We start from the raw sequence: 14,475 nt of genomic DNA, 5'->3' as shown, positions 1-14,475 counted from the left end.
ACTTTCAGCTTCTAGAAAAGCAGCACAGAGATGCCATCTAACAGTAACTCTTAGAATTTTCCTAGTATTTAATAGTACCTTCTTTCAAGATACTGCGCTTGAGTGCAGGAGAATGAAAAGATTTTATATTCCCAGTCCTTTCCCTAAAGGTAGCTTCTAGTCATGCTGATGGTAATGTAACTTTGCTGAAATACAGTATCATGAATAATTGTACTTTATTATTTTTTTTAATTATAGTGTAAACACTGAGAAAAAATAGAATTAGCAGATATAACATCTAATAATTATTTCAAAAATTGATATTCTGTAATTAGTACTATTTAAAATTAAGCAGTAGTGACCTGTCTTCCATTTGTTAATGAAGAATTTCCAGAGCCAGTCAATATTCCATATTTAGCAGAAAAAAATTAAATAAATAAATGCAAAAGCATGGGCAATAAATTACCATGTTTGAAATAAAATCGTAACGTTCTAGGGATTTAAGAATATACTATATATTTATTTTAGTTACATATTTAACCATAAGATGGCGTTGCTTAGACACTTTACAGTAATATCAGTAAATAACCTACGTTCAGCATATTACCCCTGTCATAATTGACACTGTACACTGTGCCAGTGTACAGCCTTAAGTCAGTGATGGCTTTGTACTAAATTGAAGCTTTCTTCCCCACAAGTAGTTGATCAGTAAAATAAGTTATTACTTGAATATTAATTATTTAGGACATAATATGGAATGTATTGTATAAATATTGAAATATGAATTAGTGTGATTTATTTTCATAAGCCGAATAGTTTGTGAGTGTCAAGGGCATGTAAAAAGTTGTCTGTCTAGTCATAACTGTACTATACATTTTTTTTGGAAATTAAAGAATTCAGCATCCCCTGGTTTCCTACAATTAATTTCATATGATATATACTCCCCAAAGTGCAAGGCAAAAAATGTTTATTTCATTTCAATTTAGCAAAAGCTAGATAAATAACTGAGTACTACTTCCATTTCTACAGTGAGATTTCAATCACAAGATGTACTGATTTGCTAAAACAAAAGACCTGAAAACATTTTTACATGTATTGTTTTTCAAAGGCATATGAAATCTTTGTGTTAAAAACTAAATTATTATGTGCCATCTTTTTTATGCTCAACCTGGTGTAGTATCATCACCAAGGATCTGAGTAGCCATTGGATCTCATGTTTATATTCTGAAAACCCAGTTTTAGCTCTGCCTGATCAGTTTCTTTACAGACATAGCAATAGCTGATACTTTCAGATATCTCCTATTGCATAGCATTCATACAATTAATTATTTAGCTAATGTTATTAATTCTACATCACTTTCTGCTTTTTAGTTTTTACTGTATGTTACTGATTAAAAAGCAGCCAGACTATTGGATCCGTAAGTCAGATTTCCACTTAATTTCTTGTTAAGTTCTATTTTTATGTTTAGGAAGATTATCTTTTCATTATTGATGGAAATTCAGTACATATTTCTATGTGATTAATTTATGTTATTAATTCCTTTATTTTAAGGTAAAAAACCTGCCATAACGGTTGAAGAGTGCCCCATACAGTTGTCTGGTAACTAAAAGGTATCATTAAAATTACATTAACTGACATACAATATGAATTGTGACTACTGCTGGTAATGGACTGCGATACCATAAGAATGTTTTCTCTCATTACTTTTTTATAATGCTTACAGTTACCAGATTGCATGTCACGAAAGGACAAATAAAACAAGGTCTACATCTACAAGATGCAGCACTACGAACGTCAGTAGGCCTAGGAGTTTTCAGTCATTATTGCTCTTAAGTGGTACAGTGCAATTCTGATTTTTGTAATGAATCTAAATCACCTTCACAAGCCAGGCTGCATAGCTAAAATATATTGTTGACTTTCACTATTAGTTCACTGTCAGATGTGATCTTTTGGCGACCCGAAAACATATGAAATTAACGAAACTCTGCAGCAGCCTGGAGCGTGCCTGTAGTACTAAAATCCGTGTCTTCACGTGATGCCTGCCCTGGTTCCACTCTAAACAAACGTATTTTCAGCCGGCGGCTGTCGATCCCTGCGCCCAGCTGCTCGCCCAGAACCGGTGCGGTCACGGCGCTACCAGCACCTGCAGCCGGACGAACGAACCGCCGGGTCCTTTCGGTAGCTGTCCAGCAGCTACCGCCGCGCTGCCCCCGCCGCCCCCCGCCCGCCTTTTCCTCCGCGCACCTGATGGAACCTAAGCGTGGGGAGGTGCCTGGGGGACTCGGGGGTGCAGGGTATGTGGGGTGCCGGTGTGCGCGGGCTCTGCGCGCCGCTGCCGTGGGCCCCGCAGCTCCTCTGACGGTTCGCACCGCGCTTCTCCGCCTAGCACCGCGCAGCCCCGGGACCGGTTACAGCCGCGTACGGAACTCTCCCGCCTGGCCGGTCGGACAACCAAGGACACGCAACCGCTCCACCGCGCAGCTATCCGACCGCCCCGCCCCGCAGAGCCGCATTGCCCGCTGCTGCATACGCCGTGTGCGGACCGGTATCGCCTGCCTCGCTGTGCCGCTGCGGGACCGGTCCGGCTCCTACCTTGGACCGATCGAGGCCGGCCAGCAAGGAGAGCAGCAGGAGGTTGAAGATGCTGGCGGGCGCCCCCATCCTGATCCCAGGGCTGCCTCTTCGCGCCGCTCCTCTCGGTCATTCACTCCGCTCCCGGTGGAGCGACCGCGCCGGCAGCCGCGCTCTCCTCTCGCCCGCCGGAGCCCGAGTGGCGGCGGCAGCGGCAGCCGCCCGGGGGACGCTCATTCCGCGGGAAGCCTCGGCGCAGGGCGGGCGGGCGAGGAGGACGCTGCCCCTACTGCCCGAGCGGCTCCGGCGGCCCCGTCCCACCCCCGTCCCTCCCCCGGACTGCCCACCGACAGACCTGGGGCCCGCGAGGCGGAGACCGCACGGGCGCGGGAAGCGGATGTGACATCACCGCCTACGCGAGAGGGCACTTGGTGGGCGCTGAGCGGGGTGGCTGGGAGTTGGGTGGTGCAGTGCGCAGTGTCCCGTCTCACAGGGCAGCTCTCCGTTGCCCCTTCTCCCAGACTTGGCGTTATTCCCGCCGGGGGAGGCTCTTTCCTCCAGCCGGGCTCCGCTCTCCCCTTGGCTGCTGGCGGGTATGGGCAGCTGACCTCAAAGGAGCATCTGGCACCGTGGCACCGGGAATGGGGCAAGGGCAGCGGCAGTAAGGGCCTGCGGGAGCCACAGAGGGGAGAAGGCAGTCAGAGGAGAGTACTATTGTCTGGGGTTGCCACCCTTTCACTCTCTTACTTGGGCTTAGCTGAGCCCTGAGGTGGGGAAAGCCACCCCGGCTTTCCAGGTGGACCACGGACCAGCAAGAAGGGTCTGTTGTGTCTCTGTGCTTTGCCTGGATCTGGCAGTGGGGAGGCCTGCGTGAAGGGTGGTGGAGGTCACTGGTTGAGGAGTCCTTTGGGAGCCCTTCCTATAATGTTATGTAGCATGCAATCAAAAGTTTTTTCTCTGTTTCAACCAGTGTGTTCCTTAACAAACAACACTGGTTTGGCAGCCAAGGCTCTGTGGGGACTCCTGTCTGCTTATGACAGCTCATGGTCTCTCTTCAACAGCTGTGGGTCAGGAGGTAGAGGCAGGAATGTTCTGGCTTCTTCAGAGTTGAATATTCAGCACAGCCCCAAATGGAAACCTCGGGAACACTGTCCCAGCAGCACGGGCAAATTATGTTAAGGTGTCAGTTATTTTCCCTTACGAGATCCCAGCTAATAATCTACGATCAGGGTAACCTTATGTCCTACTGATCACTTCTGGCCTGTCTGGTTGACAGATCAGCTTGTCAATGGGGATCACAGCATCGCTGTTGGTGTGGTATTATTGTAGATGCACTACTGAAGTAGCAATTGGCACCTGCTTGTTTGAAGTTTTCAGCAACCCTACTACAAAGGATTTATCTGAAAGGCCAAACAAAGCATGCAGCCATCCTGCATTCTCAGTCTTTATAGCTGCAATACCAAAGGGCCACTGGTACTCTTTTGTGTCCTTGAAGTCACCTCCCTTGAGGTAGTCTATGCCAATGATGCACGGAGCATCTGGACCAGTCACTGGAGCATGTTTATGCCACTTTGTTCCAGTGAGGCTCACTCAGCCTTCACAATACTCAGTTCTTTAGATCCCCCGTCACTGCAGAAATAGTGACAGATTCTGTCCCTTTCTGATTCGATGGCATTAGGGTGCACTGTGCACCAGTGTCCACCAAGGCTTTACACCTTTGTGGCTCTAATGTGCAGGCCATCAAATTCACACAGTCCAATAAGTTTGGTTGTCCCTCTTCTCCACCTGTCTGGAGGCAGGGCACCTCTAAGCTTGAGCACTTACAACATTGTCAGTACATGCATTACTGGGGTTTCTATCTCCAGTACTCACACCTGAAGTACAGGGATCTTGGGTCACCAGCATATTTGGATTGGGTCACTCTACACTGGAGACTTGAGCAGCTTTCCTTTTAGAAGGACCTCCTTTTGCCTTTGCCTTACTCATCAACTTACATACGCATTCCTGTAGGACAGCAGTAGGTTTCTGATCCTACTCAGCAAAGCCATATTGGTATCCTCCCACTGGAGTTGGAATTCAAACTATTCAGGCAAATTAGTCAAAATTTGAACTGAGCTTGACCTAATTAGCATGTGCCCCATGTTGGGTGCCAAAAAAATCTTCACAGTTTAACACTGGCCTGGCAATTAAACCAAGTGACAGATGCTCTCTATTAATCCCCCTCCCCTCTCAGATAAAAGGAGAGAATGAGGGAGAGAGACTTATGGTTTGGAAATTAAACTACACAACTTTAATGAAACGGTAATGATAAATAGGAAAAATTACTAAGTATATACAAATATACAGGAAAATTGATACCATGTTCCTCCCCCATTCCCCCAGTAACTCTCACATCACCACCGAGGCTGCAGGGCAGCCCTGGGAAAGTCCAGGTTGGATTCCTGGAGTCAGCATCAGTCAGGAGCTGGAGGAGGAACACACAGATTCAGGCTGGCATGGATCAGGACCACAGGCAGAGGAACGGACAGAATCCTCCCAGGATGCCGAAGCAAACAGCAGGCAAAGAAGAGGAGGAAGGGAAGGGTTTTGACACTCTTGTGATCCCTCAAATTTATACTGAGTATGATGTGTATGGGATGGAATATTCTGCTTGGTCAATTTTGGCCTTTCCTCTCTAAAGGAGGGCTGCAGATGTGACCTCTTTACTCTTCCTCTCCTTCCGGAGGGCAAAATGTTCCTCAAAACTAAGCAGTATCCTTGGCTCTGCATACCAGTCTCTAGCAGTAACTATAAACATCGAGTGTTATCAGTCCCAGAAGCAGACACTGTCTGAGGAGCTTGCTGTTAATTTCAGAAAGTGCAGCTACTTACAAGAGACTTAGCTGAAAGCAAAATTACAAGATAGAAAATTACCTTTATCCTGGCCCAAACCAGGACACCTTATTTGTAAGATGGTTATGAATGGCTCTTTCAGATTTGCATGGTAAAAATGTATTAACTTTATAATTGGCTTCCCCCCCCCCCCCCCGGGTTATCTGGAATCTAGCTAGCACAAGAATACCAACACTTGTGGATTTTTACGTGCTATGTAATCTTAAAAAGAAAAATAGGATAAAAATATCCATAATGAAGCACACCTTCAGTGTAAAAAAACCCGAACAAATGCCAAGTAACCCCCAAAAATCCAAGCTTGAGAGGGTGTTCTGCTTGTGTCTATTAGGCTAACTAGGAACAGTGCTTGGTTTTCTAACTTACTCTCTACAAGTATACAAGGTTGATGTCTTTTGTCTTTAGGAGTTAGGACGACCACTAAGAGACAAATGGACTAGAAACTTTCCTGCCCATGTGCTATCTGAAAAGATTGCATATTCCTGGAATATGTTTCCAGATAAAAATATGCCAATTCTTCCTGCAGTGGTTTACTTTATTTGTGAGTTCTGGATTTCTTCTCAGATTAAAATAACCAGATTTTATTTTACGAATTAATAAAAAATTATGTTTCAAGGTAGAATCACTTTTGGTCAGCAATATCTTTTATGAAGATAAAATCTCTCATTTCTATGGAAGGTAGACCTACTGAGTGTAGTTCCTTATGACAAAAAAAGGAAATTATATAATTTATGAATGAGCTTCCATTGGGATTCCTTCGTCTGCAGTGGCAAGAGAACCTATTGAATTTCCTTCTACAAGGGAAATATAAAAAAGTTACAGAAAGGAGACTAGTTATTTTTATCTTTCTGTACAAGAGATATAAAAGGTCTATTCTTTATGAAATAATAAAAAAAAAATCTAAAAAGGAACAGTCACAAATGTTAATGTACATTCAGTAATAAGTACAGCCTTGATACCAAACACTAAAAATCTGAGGTTCTTCAAAGGACAAAGTGATGAAACAATTTCTTATGAAAAAAGAACAGACTAAAGCCACAAGGGCACATATTTTCAGGTATTTAGATCTTTCCTGGAACATCTCAGTGACTAGTTCTCTTGTTTTCTCTACCTTTATTTCCCTACACTTTTCTCTCCCTCCTTTTTCAGCCTATTGTAGGGAAAATTTGTATCTTTGAACTATTAAATTAATCATAAAATGCAAATTTTAGGAACTTAAGTCATGTAGTGTGTTCGTCCACTTCCTGCTGCTGCTTGTGCTGTCTGTCTTTGAAATCAGTGAAATATTGAAGAGTACCAGTTAAAAAATAAAACAAATGGTTCTCCAGGCTCCTAAAAAAAGGGAAACTTCTTATCTGAACTTCTGATATTTTTATGTGTTGCAAACTAATAATTTGTTTGATATATGAAATGTTACCAAACATGTTCCAAAAGGATGACATAAATTGTTCCAATTCTTCTTGGATTTAACATTTCATTAAAAAGAAAAAGAAAACATATAATAGACCTTTTCCTCCACCCTCTAATAACCCAACAAATAATTTTTTTTAAAATACCCGACAAGTAAAAGACTCTCTGAAGGGTGGTGAGATTAGTACTTGAGATAATTTGGTTTGTTAAAATGTATCTGAAAAATTAAATAAAATCAGGTCCATTTGAGATTTTTATTTCTGCTATGTGTCACAAAGTGGCAAAGGAGTGCCTGATTCTGAAGCTCTCTGCAACAAAGGTTTTAATAATTCATTAAACCCCTGACATTGTTTCATTCTGTTTCTTCTTGACTTCTTTGCATGGAGATGGCTGTAATCAGAGTAAAATACTCAGTATTGAGAGGGGAGAAAAGAGATATCAAAAGCTTTCCTGCAGGCATCAGTGACAGAGCATTAATGAAATGGAGGCACACTGAATACAGCTTGTCTAGATACAAAAGGATACTCTCAGTATGTGGCTGAAATGATATTTTTTTTCACACCATATTGCAAAATATATTGCTAGCAGTTGGACTAAGCCATATACTAGGTCACTCAGTTACTCTGGAAACTGAAGCTGATGAACTGGATGTAGGTACTGAATTTTATATAAAGAAGTTACAAGGTCTGCAGTCTGAGTTCAATAGCTCAAAAGTCCTGACAAGAGTTATGATAAAAGACAACATACATATAGATCTGTAGGAAGGGCTCTTTAAATTGGTTATAGCAGATCATGTATTTTTAATTGCAGAGATAGAAAATATTTTTTTCTAGACAAGAAAAATTTTCATTACAGCATTCTTATACTTCCACTGAATATTTCATGGATATTGAATTTTACACCAAGCTAGGAAGGTGGTTCAGACTTGGAATTTTAAGCATTCTCCTTATTACTATAGGAATTAAAAGCTTAGGGAATTGTGAAGAGGGGTTGTGTACTGACCCTTGTTGACTTTAATGAAGCTGAAATGTCCTTGGAGAGCATAAGCGTGCCTTTCATTACAGAAGAGATTTTGATATCTCAATGAGTCTGAAGACAAAGATAAAAACAAAATTAAGCTATCAATGATATAAAGATAAAATTTTATGATAGATGTTAAATTTGATTACATTTATAAGGCAAGTGAGAGGAACAGTGCCTGAAAGTGTTACAATATCAGATGAACAGAAAAATTAGTAAAATGCCAATTCTTTTTATTTAGCCAGTGAAGAGTATGTATGTGTGGAATAAAAAACTAGAGATATTGCAGATATGGGACAACATTTAAGAATGCTGTAAATTATTAAATTTGCTTATATTTTGATAGATTTTGCCATCTGAATGAAAGATAGTGTATAGTGATTTAATTGAAGGAAATTAATCTCTTTTTGGAATCTGTCAATTCTACAATTTCACTTTGTAAACCACATTGCTGCATTAATTAGTTACAATATTGAAATGAAGTTTTAGAGGAATGATTTGCTAGTGTAACCATCCTAGTTATGATTACTCTAGTAAAGAGAATTGTACAATTAAGTCAACCCTGCCTGTTTCTTAAAATTATAATAATACCTGGAAAATGTATTAGGTTTCTCTATGCATTATCAAAATTGAAAGATGAGCAAATAATTATTGAAAATAAGCTTGGCTATTGATTTTCCTACTCCTTGCACTCTTAAAGTGAATCCTTTAAAAGAATTTTTCTCTCTTTTTAGGAGAGAAAAGGAGAAAAAGAGAAAGTTTTTTTAGGAACTTTTTTTGGTGAAAATTACCTTCCCATTTATATATCTCCATAACAGTGCACAGTTAAAATTCAAGTTTCTGAAGAACTACAATAGTAATGCTGTTTCCTGATGAGCTCACTGTCAATGCCAGTGTGAAGTAGATGCAAATGCTGTTAATCAGCACAATTGTTACTGTCTTCTATGAAGTATACAAAGTTGCACAGGCAAAAGTACAGGAAATATTTGGGTACTGGATGAAGTGCACAGTTTTAATAGGGAACCAACAATTCAGCTATCTTTTTCGAGCACCTGACCATGTTTAGAATTTACTTTTGTTGGAGTGACCTTGATTGTAATTGGTGAAGAGACTTTTTCTTTCAGATATCATAATCAGTTCATAATCAGAGTTTCATACTCAGTTTAAAATGCAGAAATGGCATTTTTCTCATGAAAGTGAAAGCATGTATGAAGAATGCCTACCTACCAGAAATGCCATATAAGTCTAGAAGTGCCTAGAAGATCATGAAGCTCTGCTCACAAGCAGTCTTATATTTTCCCTCCTAATATGGACAATTGCAATAGAACATATCCCATCACATTGGCCTTTTAGGTATATTATCGGTTATTGTGTGTATTTTATAATTTTAAATATTGTGAAACTTAAGGGTTAAGACCTGCTTTTAAAAGATCACAAGGAGTGTATATATATTCTTGGTGAATCCTCATGTTTTTAAAATTGCACAATCATACATAATAAGTGAAACTTGAAGAACTAAAGTTGAAATGTTTTATTTCAGAATTCTACTGCAGTCTAGTGAAGTCTAGTTGAGTTCTATAAGAGAAATTTGGATTGGCTGACAGATAAAGTTACAATTACTCAATAAAAATAGGAATAATATAGTTTTCAAACAGTATTCATTTGGCATAATCTAAATTGAATATTACATCCTAACACAGTTTGCAACCTGCCAAGTCACAGTTAAAGCTGAGGTAAGTAGCTGATGATCTGAAAATTAATTCCTTACCTAAGTCATAGAATCTGGGAAATGGTTTTAGTATTAAATACTTACTCTAAGTCATTACTTAGGGTACATTGCAAATATATACTGCAAAAGTAACAGCATTATGCTCTATGATGATACATTTATGAATTGATCTTTGTAGTAATTTTAACTCTCCAAACATTTATATTCAAGAAAAAATGGTTTGTGTATGAATATTTATTGTCATAGTAAAGAGGCTGCTTGCAGCATTCCTGTGTAGCCAAATTACGTTTGTGGGAATTTAAAAGATCCTAGAAACTTTAGTTATTGATTACTTGGGAGTTCTTGGGGCTCAGAATCCCACAGTACTGGCTCACAATAAAAATAGATATGTGGCATCACTACTAAAAGTTCAGTAGCAATACAAATTTTTATCACTTTTAAGGACACAAGTAAATAGTAGAAAGATTAAGTCATGATTGTAAACTATGGTGCAAACAATCTCATGGATCTTATGTTCTGTTCTACGTTGAGGTGAAAGTTACCTTGATGCCTGATATTTTTACCCAAATGAGGAACCAATGTATCAAGTATCTCACATCTGTCTTATGTGCAGAAATTTCTACCGGAATTAAGAAAGAAAAATTTATGTAAGAATGTGCCACAAAGACAAGATTTTCTGTAATACAGTAGTTAATTTCTTTGGTTTTTACTCAGTTTCAGTTTTTAACAGAACATGGTAGTATGGTGCTATTTGTGGGACTATTTTAATATTCATGGTTCTGTTTGATATAGCTAAGAATGATGCTTGCTATAGCTGGTAACTATAACTTGCTATACTGATATATATATATATATATATATGTATATTGATATATAACTTGCTAACTGATAACTTGCTATAGCTGATAACTCAGATGCTGTTATGACAGTTTTTTGTTTGTTGACACATATTTGATATTTTAATTCCAGATGGATGCTAGAATATAATTAATCTGAAAAAAAGTAATTGTCTGAGCTGATACTTACTGGCATTTCCCTAGTGTTTCCACAGGATTAGGGTTTGAATACTGATGTAGGGGTGTGTCTGTGAAAGGTATGTGTTGATACTGTCTCTGACATCAGTTTAAGCAGGGAGATGTTTTTTTAAAAGGCAGATGTTAGGAAGAAAAATATTTAAATAAGGTATTTTGATTTACTTTATACAACAGCTGTTAGGCTCTAACGGAAATCTTTCTAAAAAAGAAGTTGGTGTGTCTCTTGGCAGTTATCAAATGATATCTTCTTTTCTTAACCTGTGAGGAGTTTATCCAGATTATACACTAACTGTTATGAGTGAAGAGATGTCCAATCTAACTCAATCCAAGTCTCAAAGCAGTATCAGTGTGCTCACTAAGAATTGCACTAGGTAGACTTCATAGCTCAGTAAGCTCTGTATTCCACAATGTACAGTGTAATTTCTATTTTCTCATCACAATATACAATTTCAAATACTCTATGCATATGGGATGTATTTGTGCCACTTGGAGCTTGGTCTAGTTTTGTTTTTATTTTACTCCTGTCCTGTTGCACATCATCAACAGAGGGAAAGAGAAAATGGTTCTGTTCATTTCAGTTCCACTCATACCTTTGGCTGTGGTACTTAGTCAGATGCTTGGTAGACACAGTATCTATTCTTTAGAGAAGAAAATTTAAAAAGATTTTTTTCAGTTTTCTGTAGGATATCAGCCCAGGCTTTCTAGTGGGAAACTGTAGGTAACCAGGTCTGACTTCACAGCTAACCTTACTTAGAGCAGCAGTTTGGACTGGAGACCTCCTGAGGTCTCTTCCAGCATTTTTTTTTTTTTTTAAGAAGGTAGCAGTAATCTTTTAAGAATGGTATGAAGCTTTCTCACAGTTAATTTTTTTTAAAAAGTCACTCCTCTTTGCAGACCTCTGACCATTTTTTTTGCAGGGACTTTAGTTTATAACTTATTGCCACTCTTTTATCTCAAGCCAGAGGAGAGATCTTTAAGTCAGGGTAACACTAAGTTTTCACAGTGAGGTACATAAACTATGAACTTGCATCTGTGCTGCATGACTGTTCATATGAATCACATGATCTTTTGGAATATACCCTAACTGCAGCTATTAAGCAGTGGGCTCAAAATCAAAGCTTTAGGGAATTGTCTGGGTCTCCTGTTTTCATTTTAAATCTGTGGGTCAAAGAAACTTAAGATACTACCAATTCTCATGCAGAACCTGAACAGTATTTATTTGACTTGTATAATCTATGAATGAGGGGTTTGGAAACACATTTATTGGAACCCTATATACATATTTCATCTTTTCATCTTTTCTTTCAGCAAGGTACAAATTCCTTGCTGTCATATTCAGCAAATGGCAGCATGCATGTTAATTGCCTGGATATTTGCTCAAATCTTTAACCTGCCATGCCATATTGACTACCAAAGTAATTAATTCGTCAGTGTCTTTAAGGTCAATCACAGTGGATGCTTTCAATGCGTTAATGTAAAAAATCATCTTTACCCTAAGGGGGCACTGGTAGGAATTAATTGTAGTATTATATTGCTGTCTTTCTACAATATAACTCTGTTGGAAGAAGGAAAATATGTAAAACCCAAAGAATGCCGTTTAGGACCCTAGTTTCTGAAACATTAAAGCATAGATTTAACACTTCCATGCATGTATATCTTAGTGGCACCAGGATCAGGGCAAAAAAATCCCCAAAACAACAAACCAAAACCAACCAACCAACAACAAAAAAATTAAAATGGCATGACCAGATAAATGTTTATGTGTGACTTTTCAGTAGCAATACACATGTCCTTTGAATTTGGACAGCTTTTTGTATCAAGTGCAGTGTAGATGTCATAATATTAGACCCCTGAATATGAGCAATGAAGGCATCTGGTAAATGTGTAAAATAAATAGTCATGCTAGGCAGAAAAAAACCCAGCCCTGTTTTCTGATCTACACAGGAGGTTACGAGGCTGGTGTTTTCCACAGTAGTGCGTTCATCAGACTTGCAGAAGCAGAAATGTTGTATCCTACCTCAATATTTGCAATTGCTACTGAAAATGCAGCTTTGAAATGGGAGACATAATGATGTTTTTGTAATCCATGAATTTTTGATCTGCCTGTGACATCATAGTGAAGAAAAGAAAATGGAGAATACTATGAAAATTTCTGTTACTCCACTGCCACTATCACTATAAATATTGACATCTACATTAAAACTACATTTCAGCAAGTGGGTACAATTGAATACAATGGTATACAGTTTATATTATAATTGATATGAGAATTTTTTGAGATGTTTAATGAATAGCTTTCATGTAATTTGTATCATTAGGCAATTTTAATTCCTTACTTTTCCTGTGGTGTTTTTCAGTTAAGTAATGCTTCTCAGATAATGAAAAGATGAAGAACAGCTGAAATAGTTCTTCTCTGTAATGATTAAAAGAACAGCTATTATATCATGCTATGCCTTTTATTTCTGAATTTGGAAGGAAGAGGACACAAAAAAATAATTTGAGGCTAATTTAACAGCATGAGTAAAAGTAACGATGCACACTGTATTTTAAAAGTCTTCATTGGTGTTTTGAGAAATATATATGTTAAGCTTGAGTGAAACAGCAGCTTATCGATAAATGAGCACATAGTGCTGTAATCTGAAAATGTTACAAAGGCTAACTCTGCTTGTGGTGTTAGTTTTGCAGCCCTAGAATGTAATTTCTGATGAATTCATATTCCATCCTCAGATAGCATTACTATCTGTTTATTAAATGATTTGGAAACAGAAATACAGAATTTCAAATCCACTGGTTCCCAGAGGAGAAAAAGCAAAAAAACCCCACTCATGATAAACCACACACCAGGAATGGGAGCATTCTGCAATTCCCCTTTTAAGCCTATGTGCTAGACACATTCAACAGCTAAGTGGCAAGGCGTCTGGCATCCTCTTTTTTAATACCTTACTGGAAGTGTTAGTTATAATTGAAGTCTTCATCCTGAATCCAAAGAAAGCCTGATGTTACTGTCAGACTCTTATAACAGGGCCTCAGCTCTCTTGCCATCCTCCAGTAAAACAGTAGTCATACTACTACAATAAAGCAATTACACTGTGTTTCCATGCTGGGTTTCATATTGTAGAGACTTCTCTACACCTATCTTTTGTGAACTTAACTCTTGTACAGAATGGTGGTTTTTTTGCCCACGAATTGATTTCTTCAGTCACTATGTAGTGTGAGTTCAGGTGGATCTTCTGTACAAGTCAAGAACAACTATTATGATATATTTGACAGAATTTAGGTAGTGCAATGCACTAATCAATGCTTCTGTCTTTGTACAAGTGTATTGGTTTCTTAACTGGTTAAAGAAGATTGGAGAGAAATGGAATGCACATAACTTCTCTTTTTCCTTTATTTGTGTTTAAAGGGAAATACATGCTTTCTCATGTTTGAGGTTGCTACAAATAAGTGCCAATGTAGAACTACAGCTCAGAATATTAACATGACATTAGGAGGATGATTTGAAGAAAGGAGAAAAACTACCTTTAAACTAGAAAGTCATAAAATCTTTTCACAGACAAATGTTAAACATTAGCTTTTGTTAATTCAGCCAAAAAACCCAACAGTTTGGACCACTGTAAGCTTTCAATTTTATGCCATTATAGCTGTTACTCAGTTGTGCTGAGATGCATACAGTCCAATTAAAGGGTACTGGCACTGCCAAGGGCACTACTACTGAGTCTTCTGCATATAAAATAATTTCAGCAGAAATTCTGTTTGCCTTACAGAAATGGTCAAAACTGTCCATAACCCTAACCCTAACTCTAACCCTAACCCTAACCCTAACCCTAACCCTAATCTGTTTT

The 14,475-nt window shown here is 38.7% G+C and overlaps 1 protein-coding gene across 2 annotated transcripts in view; it reads right to left on the bottom strand.

The window, feature by feature from the left end:
* The window catches only part of OLFM3 (olfactomedin 3), a 54,517-nt gene extending 51,578 nt beyond the window's left edge, over window positions 1–2,939 (bottom strand). Inside the window, exon 1 of one of the 2 annotated variants that reach the window (XM_030455131.1) lies at window positions 2,573–2,939. In XM_030455131.1, the coding sequence (XP_030310991.1) occupies window positions 2,573–2,641 (69 nt within the window). In that variant the 5' untranslated portion in view covers window positions 2,642–2,939. The remainder of the gene's footprint in view (window positions 1–2,572) is intronic. The other variant, XM_030455132.1, reaches the window with a different exon arrangement.
* Between the last annotated feature and the right edge of the window lie 11,536 nt (window positions 2,940–14,475).

Source organism: Calypte anna, chromosome 8, assembly GCF_003957555.1.
Source record: "Calypte anna isolate BGI_N300 chromosome 8, bCalAnn1_v1.p, whole genome shotgun sequence".
In the NCBI taxonomy this organism is placed as follows: Eukaryota; Metazoa; Chordata; class Aves; order Apodiformes; family Trochilidae; genus Calypte; species Calypte anna.
This window is presented reverse-complemented; position numbering and strand designations above follow the sequence as displayed.